Source organism: Lygodium microphyllum, chromosome 21, assembly GCF_053477565.2.
Source record: "Lygodium microphyllum isolate KBCC chromosome 21, Lygodium_microphyllum_v1.1.10, whole genome shotgun sequence".
Lineage (NCBI taxonomy): Eukaryota > Viridiplantae > Streptophyta > Polypodiopsida > Schizaeales > Lygodiaceae > Lygodium > Lygodium microphyllum.
The window spans coordinates 66025922-66050900 of NC_141155.1; the positions used below are offsets into that span (position 1 = coordinate 66025922).

General features: G+C 40.8%; 1 protein-coding gene across 6 annotated transcripts in view; it reads left to right on the forward strand.

Annotated features, from left to right (window-relative positions):
* Nucleotides 1-24979, forward strand: part of LOC148018087 (WD repeat protein) — a 75163-nt gene that overhangs the window by 31073 nt on the left and 19111 nt on the right. Inside the window, exon 9 of one of the 6 annotated variants that reach the window (XM_087661766.1) lies at nucleotides 116-352. The exons of the other annotated variants lie outside the window; for them this stretch is intronic. Coding sequence (XP_087517892.1) covers nucleotides 116-207 — 92 coding nt within the window. The 3' untranslated portion in view covers nucleotides 208-352. Of the gene's footprint in view, nucleotides 1-115; nucleotides 353-24979 lie in introns of those variants that run through there. 6 annotated transcript variants of the gene reach the window in all.

Genomic DNA, 24979 nt, shown 5'->3' on the forward strand with positions numbered 1-24979 from the left:
GAGAGAGAGAGAGAGAGAGAGAGAGAGAGAGAGAGAGAGAGAGAGAGAGAGAGAGAGAGAGAGAGAGAGAGAGAGAGAGCTTCTTGTGCTTCTATTGCTACTTTGCAATGGGCAGATCTGGTAGATGTGATCGGAAGTGCGATGGAGAGATTCCAGGCAGCCAAAGCAGTTGATGTAAAAGGGAAAGGGAAAGTGGTGGTTCAGTAGTTTTTCTTTTTTGTGATTCATCATGAGAATTGGTTTATGGAATGTTAAAAGGTATTTCTTCGGATAGTAAGCAGTATCGGTTGTGGAAAGTTGTGTTAGCTGGCAATTGAAATGTTTTTTGTGTTGTGGAGCATAAACAATATGCTTTGGTAGGATCTTCTTATGTATACAAGGATTATACAGTCTTTTTTAGTCGTCGTGTTCCACATAAATCTAGAGTTATGTTGGCCGTCAAATCTTCATCGCAACCATCTTTGGTCTCTCAGGACCATCACGACAGATTTATGATGCTGGAAATCCTATATGAGGGAGAGGTTTTGTGGCTAGTGGGTGCATATGCTCCTTCTATTGCTCGTGAATGTCATCAAATTTGGGGTGACTTGCATTGCCTTGCCATGGCTCGTCAAGGCTTTGTTATGGGTGATTTTAATGCATGTATATCTGTGGATCAGGCGACTTCACAACACTTGGTCATGGATGGTCCTGAGCAATAGGCTTGGGATGCTCTAGCAGTTGTGTCTTTGAAATAAGACATGTGGTTTTGGATGCATCCTTCTAAATTAGGATATACTTATCATTCTCTTCAGCATCCAAACACTTGGGCCAGACCGGATAAGATCTATATTTGTTAGAGTGATTCTTTTCTTATTGTAGTCATTGATATGTGGGTGGAGCGACAGCATGTCTTGTTTGATCACTATCCTTTGATCTTGGAATTGACACACTGACGTGTTCATGCCTATAAGGCTCTCCTAGCCCGTTTGCCTCTTCGTTTCAATCTTGCAAAATCAGTTTTTGGAATGTATTCAGCAATTAATTGCTTCGTTTCGCTCCAGGGTCCTATTTAAGGGATGGAAGCATGGGCTGTTTTTAGGGATAATGCACAATCGTTATCCCAACAGTATGGTATTCAACATGCTTCCTCTTAATGCGCTGAATTGCAGCATGCACAATCTTTGTTGGCTCATTTGTTGTCTTTGTGTTAGTCGGGGGATACCACTGATGACTTGCTCACATGCATCGAATGGTTGAAAGGCAGAGTTCAATCTCTACAAGAAGAGGAATATGCTAAATATAAATTGCTGGCTAGAGCGGAAGCTTTACATGACAATAACTGTCAATCTCATCAATTCTTTGCTCGATTACATCAGAAATACGCTCGGGAAAATATTGTGGGTTTAAATAATGAGCAAGGTGTTATGGTGACATATCTGGCATCCATCATTCAGATGTGTGTTGACTTTTATAAATCACTGTTGGGCCCGCAAGAGATTCTTTTTTGATACTATTCACTCTGCTTGCTGATACATTTGTGATTTGGTTAGTAACTAGGTTCAGCCAGAATGGGTTGATTTGATGGAGGCTGATATTTCGGAGGATGAAGTGGAAGAGGTACTGTCCCATTTGCCTCAAAGGAAAAGCCTTGGTTGGGATGGGCTTCCTAATGGGTTCTTTTCAGCCCATGTGAACAGCTTAAGGATCCGTTGACTTGCCTGTTTCAGTAAGTTTGGAATTCTGGTATCATGCCTTCGGACTGGAAGATTTTAGTCATCCGTTTATTGCGTAAGATTCCCTCTCTAACCTCTTTGAAACAATGGAGATCCATTTCTGTTATGGGTTCTTTATACAAAATCTTCTCTAAAATCATTGCGAATAGATTGCAGAAAGTATTTTTGTGTTTGGTTCATCCATGTCAATACAGTTTCATCAAGGGCCGGAATATAATGCATAATATTTTGAATGCTCAACTAGGGATTGACTATGCTAAAGCTTCAGGCCAACAGGTTGTTATGCTTCAGCTTGATATTGAAAAGCCATTTGATCATGTAAGCTGGCCTTTTTTAAGGCAGCCAATGTTCACCATGGGTTTTGGATCTTATATGATTTCTTTTGTTGATACTATTAGTTAGGGTGTAGTGGCCCGTATTGCACTAGTGGAGGGATCACTGATGAAATTGCCTTAGCTCGGTCTCTTCGGCAAGGATGCCCTCTCAACCCTTTGCTGTTTGCTTTAGTCACTCACCCGATGCTCTCATTGTTGGATAAGTTGGCCGATCAAGGTAAGATTGTTGGTTTGTCTCTTTCCAGTGGGACTCAACTTGTGGGTCAATCTTTGGCAGATGATTCATTTGTGTTCCTTAAGGTTGATTGCTTGAGTGTTAATAAGCCAATGATTGTGTGGAACCTTTTTGCTATGGCATCGGGACTTCATATTAATGCTCAGATATCTACATTGCTCTCTTGTACAGAGAATGATTTCCAAGCCTTGGACTAGCATGGAATTGTGATTCCTAATGGAAATATAACTAGACACTTGGGTTATCCTATTGGTGTGGAGGTAGCTCCTCGTGCCTTGTTGGATTGGATGTCATCTTGTATTTTGATCAGTTTATGTACTAGAAATATCAAGGCTAGCCTCTCCATGTGAGAGTTAAAGTTGCTCAATGCATTATGATTAGCATGATTTCATTCTTCCTGCCATTGCTTCCTTGAACCAAGAAGTCTCTTTTGGAATTGGTTCAGCCTATTCGATTCATGTTATGGAAAAAAAAGGGAATTGCCTGGGCTAGGTGTGGATTTCGTGGTTTCATGTGACTATTCAAAAAAGGATGGGGGGTGCAGCTCTATTGGATGTTAATTTTCATATGGCTGCTTTGAGGCTAGCTCTTTTGTAGGCATTGTGTGTAGAAAGTCATCCTTGGATAGATATTGCAAATTTTTTTACAGAAAGGACTGACATTTCTCATGGTAGCACAGTTATTCATGCTTCGTGGCGGCATGTGCTTAACTCCACAAGATCTATTAAGGTCTTCCAGTCTTTTCTCCTTTCTCATTTGATTGCATCTTGGCAAGCGATGTTACGTTTTGCAGTTTGGCACCCTCTTGATTCTCGTAAGGAGAAGAATTCTGTGCAAGGTGAAGTATTGGCTACCTCCAGGTTGTTGGATTGGCATGATAAAGATCTGCAAAGAGAAAGTTCAATTGAATGGCTTGTTTGGGCTTTCAGACAGTGCGTGATGGTGTCATTCTTGGGCATGCATGTCTTTATTCTTTTCAGCGTATTCATCACCACTTTCGGGTGCCTAGAGGATATCACGATATTTGGTCGTCCATACAGGATAGACTTTTGAGGTTCTCTCCTTTGTCTACGTTACAACCATTGTCTCCCTGGTGTGATTGGATGTTTGTGATTTCTGATGATTTCGAGAAAAGGTTAGCTAACCAGATATATCATCAGATGGTGGAGGCCAAGAGATGGGTCACGGGGTAAGGCTAATAAAGTATGGCATATTCAAGATAGCAAAAAGAAGTGGCAGTAAAGATTCATCCAGCTTTGGAAATCCAGGGTTTCGTATCAGGGCAAAGTGTTCATGTGGAGGATGCTTATTGGGGCTCTTCCTACTGGGAATGTGTTGCATGCTCGCAATATCTCTGCTGGTTGATGTATATTCTGCACTACATGCGATGAGACAGTACTTCATCTCTTTGTCTCTTGCCTTGTTGCGAGACAAATTTGGAGTTTGTTTCTTGTGTGTGGTCCTCGATGACTTAACTTTGGATATCAGCTCGTTCGTGGATTATTGAAAAGATGACCTCTATGACCTCTATGACCTCTTTGTGTTTAGATTATTCCTGCCTTTTCCATTTCCTTAGATGGATAGCCGTGTGGCATATTTGGCGTACTCAAAATGCCTTCATTTTTGATTCAGTATTGGGCATCCATGGTCATGTGGCCCGTGTTCGTGGTCTAGTATTGTGACAGATCTCCTCTATGGTGTCTGTTGATTTGGTTCTTCCTGACATTGCTGCTCCCTGATTGGATATTGTTTGCTCCACTCCGGCTATTCTTTCTGTGTGACATTTCTGTGTTAGAGTCTTGGTAGACTTTCATTTATGTTTGTTATTTTCTAGGTTGACTTGATGGTCTGATGTAAATATTTACTACTTAATTCAATTATCTTCACGAAAGAAAAAGAGAGAGAGAGTACATGTGTAAGGGTGTGTGCATATGCGAACATCGTAAAAGGCACGGTGACCCTTTATTCCCAACAACCTCCCACCTAAAGGCAACGTGCCTGAAGGTAGAGGAAAGAATCAGCTATGTCTATGTATGTACAAAGTTGAAATATACATATACTATCCAACCCCCATCATCTAGTGGCAATGAGTAAACTGCTCTGCTGGAAGACCCTTCATGAGAAGAAATGGCTTTTCCCCCTCCATATTGAAATGTTGCCAAACCTTAGTAACATACTCGTGTTGTGATAGATAGAGATGACCCTACGATTTGTCCCCGAGTATACGCATGCCAAGAATATGATTGGCCTCACCAAGATCCTTCATATCAAAGCTATTGTGTAGGCTTTGTTTCGAGGAGTCTAAAGCATGAACATCCCTGCTTGCAATCAGCATGTCATCCACATATAAAACCAGGAGAATAAGGCTACTATCTATTGCCTTCTTGGTGTATAAGTAGTGATCAACTTGAGATCTATGGAATCCTTGAGATTGCATAAATGTATCAAATTTATGATACCATTCTCGTGGTGCCTGTTTCAACCCATACAAACTCTTGTTGAGTTTACATACCATTTGCTCTTTCCCCTTTGCAACAAAACCCTCAGGTTGCTGTATCTTCTCATGCAAATCACCATGAAAGAAATGTGTTTTTACATCCATCGGTATGAGTTTCATATATTCTGATGCAACCAAGCCCAAAATGGTTCGCAAAGTAGTCATTTTGACTACAAGAGAAAAAAATTCATCAAAATCAATTCCATGTTCTTGCTTGTACCCTTTAGCAACTAGTCGTGCTTTGTACCTTGGCAAAGAACCAGAAGTGACTTTCATTTTGTAAACCCGTTTGCATGGTAGCAAATTTTGCCCTTCAGGCAAATGCACCGAATTCCAAGTGTCATTTTTCATGATAGATTCCATCCTTGATAGTATAGCCTTATGCAATTTTTCATGAGACATTCCATCTCTAACAGCATAGCCTTATGGTATTTCTTGCTGTCTTTTTTGTCCATTGCCTCCTCTAACCACAATCTATCAACATGACATAATCAGCCATATAATTGACACCAGGGACAAACCTATCTGGTTGTCTTTGCATTCTGGTCGACCTATGGACCACCCAATGATCAAGATTTGTTGGCTATTCAGCTTGCAAATCTGCAGTAACAGCTTTCTGTTCTGCAAATTCAGCATGCAAATCTGTAGTAACAGGTTTCTATTCTGCAAGTTCAGCATGCTATATAGCCAGTTTTTGGTTGTTTAAAAGGCATTTGTTTTTGCTGAAATTGTGGTACATCATGGGCAATATCTTGTTGATCATTCTCAGTATCATTCCCTGCATTTTCAGAGCCATTTACAACAAGTATTTGCTGCTGTCTAGGGGGCATTCTTTCCTGTCCTATTGATATATCTTCTCGGAATACAACCCTTTTGACTTCCTTAATCTTTTAAGGTTGTTTGTGCATGCGATCTTCCTGGAAGATAACATCATTGTTGCGTATAATTTTTCTTTTTTCAAGATCCCATAACCTATATCCCATTTCACCCTCATTACCATATTCTAGGAAAATACATTTGCAGGACTTTGGCTCGCGTTTGCTTTGTTCTTCCTTGCGAATGTGGAGAAATGCCTTGCAGCCAAACACTCTCAAGTGAGCATACAAAGGTGGCTTGCTTGACCATGCTTCTTGAAAGACCCGACACCCCTCCCTCCCCCCTCTTCCCTCCCCACCCAAAAAAAAAAGACGTGTTTGGTGACTGATTAATCAAGTGTATGGTTGTCATAACAGCCTCTGCCCAGAATCCATGAGGTAAAGCAGCACATGACAGCATTGTATAGACCCTGTCTTGAATGTTTCTATTCATATGCTTTGCAATACCATTTTGGGGTGGATTGTGAAGGGTGGTGAGCTCCCTTTTAATCCCTTTGTTGTCACAAAAGTCTTGAAAGGCTTTGGAGACATATTTTCCACCATTGTTAAAGCGAAGATACTTTAATGTCTTGCTGATCTGATTCTCAACAAGTGCTAGAAATTTTTAAAATTTATCCAAGGCCTCGCCTTTATGATGGATTGGATAAACCCATACTTTGCATGTGGCATCATCAACAAAAGTAATGAAATTCTTTCCTCCTAGAAGATAACCTTGGCATCTGATATACATCTGAACGTACCAACTCTAAGGGTGAAGACTTTAAAGAAAGAGATATTTCATGTGACGTTTGAGCATGCTTACCATAAATACAATGATCACATTGTTCAAAATTAGCATACCTTAAATACGGCAAATAACCTAAACGAGAAAGCACTTTCATTCCAGTTTGACTCATGTGTCCCAACCGGCTATGCCACAAAGAAATACTTGATTGCTCGTTTACGGAGACTACATGGTCACACACGCTAGATACATACAAAGGATACAAAGTATTACTTTTAGAGCCCTTGGCAACAATGCGAGAGCCCTTACAAATTTTCCATTTGCTATCCCCAAAGGTGGTATGATAGCCTTTGTCATCTAGCTACCCTATGCTTATCAAGCTCTTCTTGAGCTGAGGTATATGCCTCACATTATGCAAAACAAACATGGAGTCATGCTAAAATTCCAATTTCACACTACCAATACTTGCAATTTGACATGCATAGTTATCGCCTAAGTGAACAACACCACGTGCACCACCATTGTAGTTAGAAAACCACTAATGATGTGGTGTGACATGAAAAGACGCACTTGAATCAAGTATCCAAGTGTGCATATCATCATTAGAATCTGCAATCAATGCATGTGCGCCCAAAGAAGAAGCAAGGAGTACATCATCGTCACTGTCATTCTCATGAGTGACTACATTTACCTCCTCTATCTTCACACTCCATTTCTTTGCAGGTTGGCTGTCTTTTTTTCCAGCCTTGTTGTGTTCAGTGTTTTTGCTTTTGCCTTTCTCTTTCTTCAATTGAAAACAGTCCCGTTTGTAGTGCCCTTTCTTGCCACAATGATGACACTCCACATTTTTGCCATTTGACTTGTTATGTGCTCTATTTTCAGAACTATCATTTTGCTGAAATCTGCCCCTAGTGTGCAATGCATTAGAAGACTTGTTGGCTGAATTATTTTGCTTGTTCAGTTCTTCCATAAGCAAAGAACTCTCCACATTAGAATATAACGGCTGAGCATTTGAGTTAGTCAAAGCCGTCCTGAAAGTATCCCAACTTTCAGGCAAAGTGCATAGCAAGAAAGTAGCCTTGAACTCATCATCAATGTGGAAATCCAAAGAAATCAGCTAACTGAAAATTGAGTTGAACTCATTTAAATGTACAGACATGGCTGTACCTTCATGCGAAGGTCCATCAACCTTTTCAGCCAATAAACCTTGTTGGTTGCACTTTTTTGAGCATACAATTCCTCAAGTCTTCGCCACATTTCGTATGCAGAATTCAGCTTCTCAATGTTAAAGAGCAAGTTGTCTCACACTAAGAGCTCTATGGTAGAGCGTGCAAGCTCATCCAAATCATCCCACTCTTCTTGTTCCATACGAGCTGGTCTTATTCCCTTCGCTTTGATGGGCTTCACCTATTTCTTTTGCACCAAGACATTGTAGCCCTTTTTTTGCCATATTGCAAAATTTCAAATCTGCAAATTGATTTCCATAATTAGATATTGTTTGCTACTGCACTCCACAATCAATTACAATTAGATTTATAGACCAATGCACCAATTGCATGTGAAATCCGCAAAATTCTGGTATAATTTCTACTCCAAATGCATTCTTGGGCATAAATTTGACAATTGCAATCAAAAGCCCTAAATTTTCTAAGGCAACTCCGCCCAAATTGCATCAATACATATAACCAAGTGCATATACTAGGCAATTCTTGCACAATTTGATGAAATTTTGCAAAAGCCCCAATTTTCTCAGGTCCAATGTGCACAAACTTAAGTGCAATTGACAAAAATTCACTCAAATATGAAAAGCCCCAAATTTTCTAGGCAAATGTACACCAAACTTGCAATTTTTGAATCAAATTGTCATGTTTTGCATCAAAATCCCCAAATCCGAGAAAAGCCCCAATTTGTCGGCTCAAAACTGTCTGATGCAGCCGAACGAATTGATGTAGCTTGACATATCGATGCAATCTGACGGACTGTGTGGTGCTGCTTCACGGATTGACGTAGTTTGACGCTCTGTCCGACATAGCCTGACAAATTGTCCTGATGCAGCTCTGATGACTATCTGGACACAGCTCTAGTAACCTGAGCTCTAGTACTAGTTTGTCAGCAGAGTGCACGAGGTTCGAGACGTGATGCTATGGTTCACACAGTGAGAGAGAGAGAGTGTAGAGTAGAGAGCACAAGGCTCAATGTGGATACAACCTCCAAGTATCACTTTTAGGTTTTTGAGATATATATATATATATAAAGATAGTACATGTGTAAGGGTGCGTGCACACTCAAACACCATAAAAAGCACGTGACCCTTTATTCCCAACATTCAAATTGTTTTGGGCCTTTATAAATATCCCCCTCCCACTTTAATCTTCACCCTCAATTTTCAAGTCTGTTGCCTTCTCCACTCAAGCCTCATTGCTCAAGTCTCTTCCTGAACCTCACAAGTCATCTCTTTCTCTTCCTCTTTCTATCTAGTATCTTTCCATCTCTTTCTCTTCTATCCAACTTTCAAGTTCCATCTCCCTCTTCCTCCTCTTTCTTCCAACTTTCAATCTCCATCTCCCTCTGTCTCCTCCTCTTTCTCCATTACCACTTCCAAGTTACTCCATACCACTCTCTTACCACATTCTTTTCCACCTCTCTTACCACCTCTATCTACACCTTGACCTTTCTTACCACCTCCATCTTTTCTTAAGCCCTTCATGAAGCCTTTTCTCTTCACACCTCACACCTTGAGAAAGCGATGAATCACACCAATGCCTATTGGTGGACTCGCAAGTATTTTGGCAAGGTCCAAACGAGTAGTGTGACACGGCTTCTCATCCACTTGTCCAAGATAGGTGGAGAATGTGGTCCATGTCCGAAGATCTCTCAAGCTATGGCTGATGAGATCATCGAGAAATACTCACCCATTTCAAAGGTATCGAGCAAGGTATCCTCTAGTATGGGGCAAGCTCAAGAGGAGATAGTCTCCCTCGACATATGCACACCCACAGCCACCCCTTCGGCTACACCTACGGCTACCAAGGAGGGATTCATAAATCTCTTGAATTTCCCTTCCACTTCGGCCGCCTCTGTCGCCATTGCCACTCATGGGTCCAAGAGGCCCAAGAGACAAGCCACACTTATTGAGACAAATGGATGTGTTCCGAGCCCACTCTTATTCCTTTGAGAGCAACAGAGAAATGGGGAAATCAAGATTGTACGAATCATCATTGAGTGTAGTCTCTCTTTTCACATTCTAAGAGTGGAGAGGTGGAGAAGAATGGTGAAGGCTATCGCTGTCGTGGGTCCATGCGAGGGGTGGCATGGAGTTACCTACAAGGACCTGCACACAAAGAAGCTAGATTTGGAGAGAGGATCAACAAGTCCCTTGAGTCCGTTTGAGCTGGTTGGTGGGTGAAGTATGGGTGCTCCATCCTCTTCGATGGATGGAGTGATTGAAAGAATAGAGGTATTATTAATATACTTGTCTCTTGCCCTCTTGGCACCTATTTCTTGCGTGTCGTGGATGTGGGCATGAAGGGGAATAGAACGATTGGCCTATTCGCCTACAACATTCTTGAATATTTTATGTTTTATAAGTTATCTTTCATATTTTATGCTTCTTAAATATTATTTTTTATACTTTATGTTTTATCGTTTATTTTTTAAACTTTAAACTTTTATGCTTCTTGAACCTTAATTTCTTGAATATCTCCACCTCTCTCTCTGTATCTATCTTCATCTCCATACTTGATTATCCACCTCTAAGCTATACTATATTCTAAATTTCTATGTGTATATAGGTGGGACCAAGCAATGTTGTCCAAGTTATCACCCCAACAATGCTTCAAATTGTTAGAGGATGGGATGATTGCTTGAGGAGGAATTCCTCTCTATAGTGTGGACATCTTGTGCCACACATTGCCTTGACCTCCTCATGGAGGACATAGGCAATTTGGAGTGGGTGAAAAAAATTGTGGCGGATGTAAATGCAATCGTCAATTTCATCACAAAAAATATACAAGTGCTTGCTATTTTCCGCATGTGTAGTGATGTGGAGTTAAAAAAGGCATTAAAAAATCACTTTGCTGTCACATAGTTACTCCTTGAGCGACTCTATGACGTGCAAAGTAAGTTGCAAAAGTATATGATCTCGAAGGAATTTAAAGCATGGATGGACGAGGAGCCCATAACAAGCATGGAGGAGGGCAAAGCCATTCAACGACTTTGCCTAAAAGAATCATTTTGGGCTGAGATGCGAGCAATGGTCATTGTGATCACACCCGTGTATATGGTTTTTCGCAAGAGAGATATGGAGGGCGCCACTATAGGCCTCCTTACTCATTTCATGAGAGAGGGTGTGGAGGAGATCATGGCTTCCACTGCTCTTGATGTTAGGATTTCACGGTAATAATTTGAAATTAAATTTATTTTTAAAATGCACATTCAATCCTTTTGAAATGCAAAATGAATCTCACTAATTTTACTGCCTATTGGTTTTTTTCGTAAATAGTGGCATAATTGATATTTTGGATGATATCTTGCAAAGGGATAATATTCTTTACCTTATTGAAAAGAGGTAGAAATGGATGAAGAGGCCTATCCATAACCTAGTATGTGACATTAATGTGACATTAAAAGTGATATTTAATGTCACATTAAGGTCATAAATATGGAATGTGACATTAAAAGTGACATTTAATGTCACACTAAGGTAAATCTAGGGGAACATGCACGAGAATGACCGTCCGGGCTCTTGGACGCCCGAACGGGGTTAAGAGGAGCCTAGAGAGTCCAGGAATAGTAGGACTCCAGGAAGTTGACGGTTGGCAAAGGAATCCGAGGGAGAGGGCCAGCACTGATCTAGGCGTGGTTGGGAGGAGAATAATGTCTCGTGCTCAGAAGTTTCATGATTTTCTCATTGTCTTTACGAATCCATCTAACATTGGTATCAGAGCCTATGGTTCAACGTCTCAGATCGTCAATCGTTCGTCAAATTGTCAGTAATCCGTCAGGTCGTCGGTCGTCAGGCCGTCAGTTTTTCGTAAAGTCGCGTGAGTACCAGGCGCTGTGAAAACGCGACGGGCCGTGAAGAAAAACAAAGGTGAGAAACGCCACGTCACGTAAGTGACATTTTTTTTGGGAGAAAACGACTGGCGTAAGGCGAAAAAGAAAAGGGGATTCGTCTCTGGTCCGACCTGCCGGATGAACCAGCGTGAGACAAAAGATTCTGTTTCTGGTCAACAAAGGTGAGGCGTCAGTTGCATCAGTCGTGAGGCATCAACAGTGAGGCAAAACGTGATCTGATAGTGATCAACGGAGGCAAAATATAAAATGTGACACGACTGTTGTCACGATTGCTGTGCGTGAGACAACTGCTGTGAGACGGACGGAAAAATATCATACACGATTGAAGTCAGGAAATTGAATTTCCAGCATGATTACTTCACTGTTCTAATCCGAGAAGATACAATCTGTTTCTTACTCTTCAAGTTTCTTTCCAAATCAACAGCCACTGTCTGCCATTAAAAATCAGGGAAGTACTTTACTTTGTATGCAAATTTCTTATTTTTGCTTTCCAATTCCAGTGTATTAATGGTAGAAAAAGGGAAAGAAAGGGTAATGGAAAGTTCTAGTTCCGGGGATCAACCTATGGTAGATCCCCATGAACCAGACATACAAGAAGAACAATGGGAAGAATTTTTTGCTACGCGAGAGCAATTCGATGATCTTACTGCTCGTGTGCAAACTCAGGGGGTTCAAATGGAATTTTTAACCCAAACACTTACTGAAATAAAATCTCAATTAACTTTATTGTTGGAAAGAGATAAAAATAAAATAGAAACCTCGGATGTCCCATCTTCATCGAAAGATTTAGATGTGACTATGCGAGATCCTAAGGAACCCCAATCTTACCATAAATTGAGGGATAATCCAGTTCTAAAGGATATGAAACCACCTCAATTTTACGGGGACGAAAAAGATAGGAATAAAGACACAATCTTTAATTTCCTCCAAAAATGGGAAGATTTACATAAATTAAAAAATACCCCACCACATCTACAAGTACTGGAGGCTAGTTTAACTTTGGGGCCCAAAGCATATAAGTGGTGGCGAACTTTAAAGGAGGCGAATAAAATACCTGAAACTTGGGCTCAATTTGAATCCGTCTTTTTGAAAGAATTTCTTCCTGAAAATGAAATGGAAAGAAATTGGGAAGATTGGGATTATGTCAGACAAAAGGGAAGACCCCTGCTGACATATCTGGAGGAATATCGTGAGATAATCCTCAAACTGGAAGGAATAGATGAATTCCAAAAAACAAGAGGATTCATTAGGGGACTAGATAAAGCCTGTAAAAAGGAAGTAAAACAGAGTTTACCTAAGACGCTGGAAGAGGCAATTAAATTTGCATTAATTTATGAAGATAGTATGCGTCCAGGTACACTTACTAGTCTCATGGATACGGAGCCCAAGTCTAAGGAATTGGAAACCTCAAAATTTGTGGGCAAATTTAAAAGAAAAATGCCATTTTTAAAGGGTAAAAAACAACCTTTTGAAAAGAAACCATATATGAGGCCAAAGTTAAGTCCTGATGACTTTGATAAGGCCAAAAAAGAAAAGTTGTGTTTCAATTGCCTATCCCCTAACCATGCTGCTTGGAATTGCCCTCAAAAGAAAAAGCGGGAAGACAAAGGAAAAGATAAGGACAAGGGCAAGGGAAAAGAAAAACAAATCCATGTAGTGCAGACCTTAGAATTAAAGGGCCATGAAAAGTACAAATCTTTAGAGGTCTTGCACAGGGATGTACAACATAAGTGTTGTATGTCAACTTCTATGTGGCAGCCTACTTTTGGGCCACATGATTTACTTAGAGTACATGGATTGATAGCTGGAAAACGGGTTAGAGTCATGATTGATGACTCTGCCACACATAATTTTATAAATTATGCACTTGTCAAAAAATTGAAACTTCCCCAACAAAACAATGAGCATCAATATGTTCTTTGTATGATGCAAGGCCAAGACAATAAAATATGGGATACAATGGTATCCAATTTGGAAATTGAGATTCAAGGATATAAAGATAAGCTTGATTTCCAAATAATGAACATGGAAAGAGCTGATATTGCTCTAGGGAGGGAGTGGCTATGGGGATTGGAACCATCCTTAAAACGTAGCTATCACCATAATACACTGGAATTTGAAAGGGATGGTAAGACTTTTGTCATTCAAGGTGAACATGAAGTATCTGATAATCCTTTGCTGTGTTCTACTGAAGTTCAGAAGCTGATAAAGAAGGAAGTTTGTGAGGTATATATGCTATGGTCTCTTCTTGTACAGAATATTTTTACTTTCTGTAATATAAAGCAACATTTTTCTTATGTTTGTGAGTTGAATGTTAATAATGAATTGAATAGTTTATTAGATGATTTTAAAGACGTGTTTCCTTTTGATTTACCAAGTGGCCTTTCACCAGATAGGGGTGATATAAATCACCCAATTGATATAAATAAGGATACACATCCAATTTCAAAACCACCGTATAGGTTAAGTGAAACACAGCATCAAGAAGTTGAAAGACAAATTAAGGATTACCTGGATAAAGGGTTTATTCAACCCAGTAATTCACCTTGGGCTTCACCAATTTTATTGGTAAAGAAAAAAGATTGTTCTATGCGACTTTGTGTTGACTATAGAGCACTTAATAAAATAACGTTGAATAATAAATTTCCTATACCCAGAATGGAAGATCTTTTTGATCAATTGCAAGGGGCAAAATTCTTCACAAAGATAGATTTAAGATCAGGCTATCACCAAATAAGAATTAAGGCACAAGATGTTTCCAAGACAGCATTTCGTACTAGATACGGGCATTATGATTTTTTGGTGATGCCTTTTGGCCTTACTAATGCACCAGCTACCTTTATGAAACTGATGAATAGTGTCTTACGGCCCTATCTAGGACATTTTGTAGTAGTCTTTTTGGATGATATCTTGATCTTTAGTAAATCAAGAGAAGAACATTTGGAACACTTACAATTAGTATTCCAACTGTTAAGAACACATTCCCTTTATGCAAAGAAAACTAAATGTGAATTCTTTGCACAAGAGGTCAAATATCTGGGGCATATTATCTCGAAATAGGGAATCAACATGGATCCAGAAAAAGTAAGAGCAATTATTGAATGGCCACCTCCAAGGAACCTGGAAGAGCTGCAGATCTTCCTAGGTTTATCTGGATTTTATCGTAGATTCATTCGAGATTATGCCAAAATAGCTGTTCCAATGACAGACCAACTTAAAGGGAAAGGGAAAAGTTTTAATTGGGGAACATACCAAAATGAAAGTTTTCAAAAACTTAAGGTAGCCATTGCTACAGCTCCAGTATTATTAATAGTGGATCCCAATAAACCATTTGTGGTTGAAGCTGATGCCAGTGATAAGGCAATAGGCGCGGTCTTATTACAAGAAGGTCGACCAGTTGCTTTTGAAAGCAAGAAATTAGATCGTGCAAAACAGAACTATTCTGTTTATGAGAGGGAGTTGTATGCAATAGTACATGCAATGAAGAAATGAAGGCACTATTTGTATGGTGCCAAACTTTTGATTTTATCGGATCATAAAAGCATTAAGTGGCTTAATGATCAACTGGATTTACACGGGCGTAAAGCCAGATGGGCCGAACTCCTCCAAGAGTTCGACTATGAGATAAGATATAGAAAAGGAAAGTATAATATAGTAGCTGATGCAGTCAGCAAAATGCCATCATTAATGAATTGAGTTTTACTCAGTTCACTTCCAACCTGCTTGAATCTTTAAAAGGAAAATGCCAGGTTGATCCGGCATATTCCAACATATGGGAAGCAATAAAAAATGGGGATCCAAATGAAAGTGCTTCTATTGAGGAAGGAATATCTGAGGATGTTCAACAAGGAAATGGAGCATCAGGGGTTGCTCAAACTGGATTCAAGTGGAAGAATTTTACCATTGATAATGGTTATTTACTCTACAAGGGTAGGGTATGTGTCCCGAAAGATACAGAAATAAGGCGCCAGATACTCTTTGAGTGTCATGATATCCCTAGTGCGGGACATCCAGGAGTTAATAAGACTTATAGTCTTATTAAAAGGCAGTTCTATTGGCCTGGAATGAATAAGGACGTCCTTGACTATGTGGTCAAATGTAATAAATGCCAGGTTAATAAAGCTGAAAAATTAAAAATGGGAGGACTTCTCCATCCATTAGAAATTCCTTCGGGAAAATGGAAGAGTATCTCCATGGACTTTATTGTTGCTCTACTTAGAACACAGAGGGGGCACGACTCTGTGCGGGTGATTGTGGATAGGTTAACCAAAATGGCTAGGTTCATTCCAACTTCAACTGATGTTAAAACACCAGAATTGGCTAGATTGTTCGTAGAGAACATATACCGATTGTATGGCCTTCCGGCAAATATAGTTTCTGATCGGGATAGAAAATTTGATAGCCATTTTTGGCGTGTGGTATTTAGGAAATTGGATACTAAACTTAGCATGAGTACGGCGGATCACCCGCAAACAGATGGGCAAACTGAAAGGGTTAACCAAATTCTTGAAGATATGCTTAGGGCATATGTAAGTAAAAGGCAAACTAATTGGGAAGAGTATTTACCGATAGCAGAGTTTGCATATAACAGTGCCAAGCACTCTTCCACTGGATATAGTCCATTTATGTTAATGTATGGGTTTCAGCCCAGAGCTCCTTTTGCAGTAGGACTGCATAAGGAAAAGGTTCAGGTAGCTAAAGATTTTTTGGAGGATATGAATAGTATGTTAAAATTTGCTCAAGAAAATATTAAAAAAGCTCAAAATCGAGCTAGAGCATATGCAGATCCTCACGAAGAGACATCTCCTTTGAAGAAGGAGAATTGGTCTATCTTAAGGTGCCTGAACAAACTAAAACTATGAAAAAGGGACACTGTCCAAAGCTTTCACCAAGGTATTGTGGTCCTTTCATAATACTTAAAAGGGTGGGAGAATTGGCTTACAAGCTCCAACTACCTGCTGGTAGTAAAATACATCCAGTTTTTCATGTAAGTAAATTAAGGAAAAAGCTGGGTGATTTGGATAATCTAATCTTAAATGATGATATTGAGGAGTTATTCTATGACCAATCTAATCCACATGAACCAGAAAAAATATTAAATGTTCGTAATAGACAAACGAGGAATACTATTTATCAAGAATGTTTGGTTAAGTGGAAAGATTGTTCAGAAGAAAGCTCAACATGGGAGCGAGTAAGTACTTTAAAGAAAAGGTTTCCCGATTTACAGTTAGACCTTCCAAGTATCGTTTTCGAGGACGAAACCGATTCTTAAGGGGAAGGAAATGTGACATTAATGTGACATTAAAAGTGATATTTAATGTCACATTAAGGTCATAAATATGGAATGTGACATTAAAAGTGACATTTAATGTCACATTAAGGTAAATCTAGGGGAACATGCACGAGAATGACCGTTCGGGCTCTTGGGCGCCCGAACGGGGTTAAGGTGAGCCTAGAGAGTCGAGGAATAGTAGGACTCCAGGAAGTTGACGGCTGGCAAAGGAATCTGAGGGAGAGGGCCAGCACTGATCTAGGCGTGGTTGGGAGGAGAAGAATGTCTCGTGCTCAGAAGTTTCATGATTTTCTCATTGTCTTTACGAATCCATCTAACATAGTAGCTCTCTTGCATCTGACTTACCAGAGTTCCTTTCTCTTCATGGACTAGGAGCTAGCCTTGGATAGGGATGCTTATCTCCCGAAGGCTTTGCATAAGGATGTGCATGGTCCATTCCTCTAGGAGCTAACCAACTATGGAGACCAAAGGGAAATGGCCTTTGCTAGCACAATGTACTGGAAAAGGGTCTCTTTGGTCAAGCCACCTTGGTGGGAGTCGTTTGGGTATTAGCTAGCAAACATGCAGAAGGTGGCTTTACGAGTGTTGACTTAGGTAATTCAAATTTAAATCTTATCATTTTGTTTCCAGCAAAGGTTATAATTATCTTATAAATTTTCAATTTTAATGAGTTGAAGTCATTTGATTAACTTGAATAGGATTGTCCATTTGGTGTGTGTGAGAGAAATTCGTCAGTCTATTCTCTTATACACACCAAGGTCTACACACCAAGATCCGAAATAAACTTAGCACTAGGCAATTAGATCGACTTATCTATTGTCGTTCTAACTTGCGTATGCTTAGGGACATGCATAAGATGCCGATGGCACAATAAGTAATTTTTAACTTGAGTCCATACTTATTCTAAAATTTAAATTTGTGAATGTAAATTCTTAAGCCATCTTATTATTTATATATCTCAACTTCAATTTTTCAAGTGAATGTAGATGAGTTCAAGTTAATAGGGACCATACTTAAAAGTGTGAATAAAGAGAGAGATGAAGAGCAGGACACCATCTTCAAAGAGCTTTACATGGAGCTAGAGGAGATTGACTGTCCAGTGTCACGTACTCGTAGGGGAAGGGGGGTTACTCCTTGAGACATTGCAGTTGGTAGAAACACACAGGTAGTAGTTAAAACCTATGTGAGGCGTGGTTTTGGAAGCTCTTCTGCTCTGATTGCTTGTGTTTCAGAGGATATCCTTGTTCAAGAGCCCGAGTATGATGAGCATGGCAATCTCCTTAGTGATGGGGATTTTGTTCCACACATGTCAGACTCACCTAGTGATGACCACGAGTCTCATTTAAGTGACGGGTTTGAGAATTCATCTAAGTAGTACCCTTGACAGCCTCTACTATCTAGATACTTTTTAAGCTTAGACACTTGTATCTCCTGCTTTTTTGTACATGAGTCTTGAATATGATACTTGTAACTTGTGACTTGCCCAAGGCTCTTTTTTTACCTATTGTACATGTCTTCAGATTCATAAATGAAATTGAAATTCGGAGTATACATTTTGTCTCAACCACTTGTTATGTTTATGAAGTATTGTTGAAACTTGAAACTTGAGTCTCATGTGTATTTGTGATATTTGAGGGTTAAAGCTAAGACTCTCATATTAAAATAAGTAATATTTACTACACTAATCCCTTAATTTTCTATGTATTTTTTAATGATCGTATGAAACATCGGATTTTATGTAACATTTTTTTGTGTACGTTCAGTATCGTACTAAGTCCACGGATTGAATGGATCGGACGGGTTATACTTGACTACCTTGAACTGGCCATCTCCTATGGTTGGCTAAGGCAAGAACGACCCTAATGGTAACCATCTGAGATGTAGGTGCAAAGGTGTCATGGAAATTCACCCCTAGGCGCTCTGTGAAGCCCTTTGCAATGAGCCATGCCTTGTGCTTATCTAGTGTACCATTGTGATATTTGGTCTTGAAGACCCATTTCACACCAATTGCCTTTCTATGAACGGGGCGAGACACAAGATCTGAAGTGCCATTCCACTCAAGAGCATCCAACTCTTGCTTCATAGCCTTCTTCCAATGTTGTGATTGCAAAGCTTGCTTCATGGAGGTGGGTTTTCTATCCTGTATAACATGGGTCATCAAACAATAGTTAATACAAACAAGCTTGATAGTATGTGTTTGGTTCCTTCGAGACCACTATGGTCCATCTTGCGACTGCCACTCCTTAGGGGACTTCCCATAGAGACAAGGAATGCCCGTTCTGGCACATAGGAATGGATTAATACGTTTTGGGAGGTTTGAGCCTAGGAAACATTAGCTGAACATTCTAGCCCGTTCCTTGTCCCGTTCCCTCTCGTTCTAGGCTGTTCTAGGGCCGTTTCCTAATTTGGAACGGTTGTTCCAGCAGCGGACATAAAAAAAAAATCATTGGACCGATATCCGTTTAGGATTGCGACTCGTTGGCTTGATGTCTCCCGTTCACTCGCCGCGTCTCTTGCCTTTGTGCCTCTCTCTCTTGCCTCGCCTGCCTTACCTGACTGCCCCGCCTGCTCCCGCCTCTCCCACTTGCCCTGCTAGCCCTGCCTACCTACTCTTGCTTGCCTCGCCTGCTTGCTCTCGCCTAACCCGCCCGCTCCGCTTGCCTCGCTTGCCTACTCCGGCCTGCTCGCGCCTCTCTCGCCTGCCTCTCCCGTTTGCCTGGCTCGCCTCTCATGTGTGGCTGGACTCCCGCAAGTGAGGAATCTCGTGTAATGCACCAACCAAAGTATTTGTCTACTTAGTATTGATTTTTGTTCAGTGGGATCATTATCTCCCCCAAATTTGGGGCATTTTGGATCAGTTGTTGGCAGTCGCCCCAAAATTTGGGGTTTCTCAAGGATTGGGGCCCAAATTTGGTTGCAATGTCCCCAAATTTGGGGCATTGGAATCCATCATCTTGGGATCTAAAAGAGCCCCCAAATTTGGGAGCTGAAATGCGCCAAATTTTGGGGCATTTTCAGCAAGGGAATGCAAGCTGGAATGCCCCAAATTTGTGGCCTTTTGAATCAGTCATTGCTCCAAATTTGGGAGCTGAAAATACACCAAATTTTGGGGCATTTTCAGCAATGTAATGTAGGATGGAAGGCCTCAAATTTGTGGCATTTTCAGTAAAAGGAATGCAGGCTGAAGTAGCACCAAAGTTCGTGCATTTTTAGCAAACATTTAACACATGCATGTTGAAATTTTGACTGCAAATTTCTGCAATTTCGTTGAACTTTACTGATTATTTGCCACTTTTATATAGATGGCAGCATTGACATCTATGGGATCTTCATCATCCTTAGCAGGTACTTCATCAACAACTGGACGAAGTCAAAGCACTACTTGGTCATGGTGGGATGAGGTAGATGCGAGAGGTGGAGAGGCTAGCCCTTGGAAATGCAAACTTTGCTCTTATGCTTGCACTAGTGGGGCTGATAAAGTGAGAGCCCATCTTCTACATGAGGAGGGGAAAGAGGTGCGTTTTTGCACCAATGTATCAATTGAGAAAAGGCAGGAGTTACTTGACCGCATAGCCACTTCTTTGGGGAATTCACATGCAAGGAGGACGCCAAATATAGCAATGGATCCAAGAACATGGACTCCAAGGCCAGCAGGGCATGGTGCTTCATGCAGAAGACCACCAGGATTAGTGGCTATGTAGCCTTCTTGTGGGCCATTAGTGGTAGCAGGTCGTGGTGTTAGACAGAGTTGATTGCACACTTCATGGGAACCAAAGAAAAAAGAGGAAACAGATGTAGCAGTGACACATTTTTTTTACCATGACCATATTGCATTCAAATCAGCCAGGTCACCTTATATTTTAAATATGGTGACAAAGATTGGAGAGTATGGACCCACATATAAACCCCTTCATAAAAAACTATCATGACTACAATGCTTCAGAAGGAGAAAGCAACCATAGAGATTGTAATAGCAAATATTCGCAATCAATGGGCAAGAAATGGAGAGCGTTGATAGCAGATGGATGGAGTGACACACGCCATAGGTCCATACATGGTGTTGTCGCATATTCTCGTGGGGATGTATACTTCATTGGTAGTCATGATGCTTCAGAGACTGGAAAGTGTGCAAATGTATTGGCATCCGAGTTGTGCGAGGCAATGCAGGCTGTTGGGGCAGAAACTGTAGTACAGTTTGTGGCAGATGGCGAACCTACAAACAGGGCAGCATGAAACATTTTAATGGCAATGTATCCACATATCACCTTTAGTCCATGCATGGTGCATTGCTTGAATAACTTGTTGAAGGATATTGGGGACTTGCCATGGATTGCATCTCTTGTTGTGAAAGGAAACAAGATTATCACATTTATATGTAATCATCAATACTTGCATGTTGAGTTTCACAAGAGAAGTGACAAAGAAACTTCTCAAGTACTCAGATACATGATTTGCATATAACTTTCTTATGCTTGGTCGATTGCACTATTGCAAAGGTGCAATTAGGGAGCTATTTGCTAGTGATGAGTATGAAAATTGGACTAGGGCTGCCACTGCTACTGCTGCGTTACGTAATGCATATGTCTCTGATAGAGATTTTTGGGATGAGGTGAATCCCACCAACCAAATGGTTGATTCTATTATGCACATGTTGAGGCTTGTAGATGGCATGGATCCATGCATTGGGAAGATCTATGAAGGTATGGATCACATGATTGAGAGGTTGGAGAGTTTGGAACCAAATGCAGATAGGTATGAGCAGATCAAGGAGTTATGCATCAGCAGATGGAATGAGTATGTCTCTCCTATGCATGCTGGAGCGTATGTGCTTGATTCTAAGTTTCAAGGAGAGATGCAAAAAAGAGTCCTTGAGGTGGTCAAGGCTTGGAACACATTGCTTGCAAGGCTTTATCCTAGCCATGAAATGCAACACAAAATTAAAAATCAGCTCTCTGTGTATCGGCAAACATTAGGGATGTTTGGTACATAGGATGCACTAGAGGACCGGACAAATATTGGGGCTGCTTTATGGTGGGAGGACTACGGGGCAAAAGCTCCAGAGTTGCAGAGTTTGGCTAGTCGTATTCTTAGTCAAACAATTAGCTCTTCTTGTTTAGAGCAACTATGGAGCTCATTCAATCACATTTACTCAAAGAAGAGAAATCGCCTTAGTACAATGAAGACGAATGACCTAGTTTATGTGAGCTCCAATCTTCGCTTGCTAGCTCGTGTATCAGTTGCAAAGGCAGGTTCTTTTATACATTGGGAAAAAGTAGGATGAGCATTGAGGCACAGTGGAGCCATCTTCCATGAATTAGAGCACTTAGCGGCTAGCCTTTTGGAACTCTAGAATATTGACTTGGAAATTGGAGCTCTTGTAACTTGGATCTTTAGACTTTAAAGTTTAGTGCATATTTTGTGTCTTTGCAATGCACACTTGTTGGACTTATGCAACATTGTTGATTACAATGTTGAATCATGAATGCGATAATCCGTTGCTGATTACAATGTTTTGAATCTTTATTGTTGTTGAAACTTGATCATTATGTCTCTAATTTCACGAATTATGGTTGATATGATATCTCTCTCTAGATTCTAAGACTTAAGTGTTGATTCTCTCTCTCTCTCTCTCTACACACACACACACACACACACACACACACATATGTATATATATATATATGTTTCGGGGGATCCTATTCCCCGTTCCTGGTAACTATGGGACTTTTTCAATCCCTAAATCGTGGAGTGTGTCTTGTGTCCAACGAGGAGGCCGAATCTCTCCTTGTCGCACTCCATCTACTGAAGTCTCTAGAATATATACCGGTGATGGCGCAATCGGGGAAGGTGGTGGGGAAGTAGTATCCTCATCTGAAGATGAAGCATCTCCATGAGGCACGAGCTCCAAAGATACAGTCGTGGGCACCCAACTATCACCTCTGGATCTCCAAGCACGGTGTGTTCCTGGCCCCCCTCTGAGTTTGGAACCTCCATGAACCGAACATCTCGACTCGTGTAGACATTTCGTTTAACGAGATCGTACTATCAGTAACCTTGGGATTGCGAATTGTAGGCCACAAACACTTGTCTTTGGGAAGTCGCTTCAAATTTATTGCGTTGTGTCTTCGAGATGTGGACACATGCATGACACCCAAAAACCCTGAAATTAGAAACATCAGGCTTAGACCGAAAATACACCTCGTAAGGTATCGTACCAACAATGGTTTGAGTGGGGGATTGATTAAGCATGTGGACAGCAGTAGCCACAACCTTAGCCTAGAGACATTGAGGTGTCTATCTATGATCCATCATGGTGTGAGCCATCTCAATCACACTTCAGTTCTTCTGTTCCAATATCTCATTTTCTTGAGGTGTGTTTGTGCTTGGAAACTCTTGGTGGATACCATGATCTGCATAGAACCTAGCAAGGTCATTAGAAATAAATTTCCCTCCCTTTTAGTCTTCAACTTGATTGTTTCTCCTCAAAGAGTAACCAATCCTTGAAGTGGGAGAAAGCCTTTGACTTTAGCTGCAAAAAATAAACCCATGTCAGCGTGCTAAAATTGTCCACAATTAGCATGAAATACAAGCTCCACTTAAGGGACTCTGTTCGCATAGGTTCACAAAGATTTGTAGAAACAAGCTCCAAGGGTGTTGAAGACCACCTCGAAGTTCGGCATGCCTCGAACAAGCTGTACCCTAGATGCCTTCTGAAGGTAATCATAATTTGGATGGCAAAACTGAGCATGCCAAAGCTCGGACTGTGTGTGAGAGGTAAGAAGAAGAGAAGCCAAGGCAGAAGGAGACTATAACTTATAGACTCCATTCTCCTCGCAACCGGAAGTAAGCACTTGTCTCGATCCATGATCAAGAATTTGAAAGGAATCCTCGTCAAACTCAACCAAGAGGTGGAGGGCACAAATCTTGTGCATCGAAAGCAGAGGGTAATCCAGGCAAGTTGGCACATAAAGCACCTCGGAAGTGTGGGCACCACCCAGCTCCCCGTCTGGAATAAGTTGCATGTTATGTCTCCCTTGAATGGGAATAGAAGAGCTATTTGATAAGAATTTGCCCATGCGAAGGCCACAAATGGGCAATCGTGTTGTAGAAGGAGTCATGTGCCAAGAGGCACCACTCTCAACAATCCACTCATGAGAGTGTGGGGTTGTCAACGTAGAATCAGAATTCCTAGGGGTCGACGCCTGAACCACCTCCAAATGGAGGAAGGCAACTAATGAGGGACCAGCTAGTGCTCCTGAATCCTTTGAAGACTCAATCTTTGTCTTCCTTCTCCTTGTCGGGATAATCCTTTTTCTAGTAACTTGACTTGCCATAGATGTGACAAGTGGAGTCCTTCTCCTTGTCCTTCTTTGATTTGTCCTCCTTATTTTGGTCATTTTCCTTTGTTTGAGAGGATTGACCTATCAATGCCTTTGATTTGAAAGCATTTGGCCCTTTCAATTGCTTCTCTTGGCCCAAAACCATAGGAGTCAACTCCTTGCAATGAAGAGTCTTTGTCCCCCTTGACGCAATCAAAGAAAAAGTAAAATGCATTGAATCTAGGCGGTAAGTGCGAAAGAAGTGTTATTGCCATGTCTTCGGAAGTGATGATCTTCCCCGCGCTTTGTATCCACATCTATAGTTGCCTTGGCTTGTTTACATGCTTCCACATAGAAGATGATTTGTTGACGCTCAAGGCTCTCATTTGTACCTCTAAAGAAACACGTTTCATAGAGGTCTTTTTGTTGTACATTTGATCAAGCTCCAACCATCACTGTCATGTGCTCTATATGGGCTATCACAGTTGTAGTGAAAGAGAAACGATCGGATGTAGGCATTCAGTTTGTCCCAATGTACTTGAACCTTGGCCAACTCCATATGGTTTGCTGAAACCAGCATTCCTTCTGGAATGGGTGGTGATAATCTGATTTAAGAGTTAATTACAACAATAAATAAATGCACATAAAATGAAATACACACTTTTACCATAACATTCTTGGACAATAGACACCTTGTTGGCCCCAAAATTGGCGCCCCTTGCGGTATTTCTTTAGCTTTCATTCACTTGGAAGGAGTACAACTTGAGATTCTTCAATCTCCTCCTGCTAACCAATTGCTCTTGCTATCATAAATGACCAGTAAGCCTTTTGGGTCATTTGCCCCTTGATTCACTAAGGACTTTTTCTCCAATTTGACCCTTGACTAGCCAAATGCTGCCCCAAATCAATT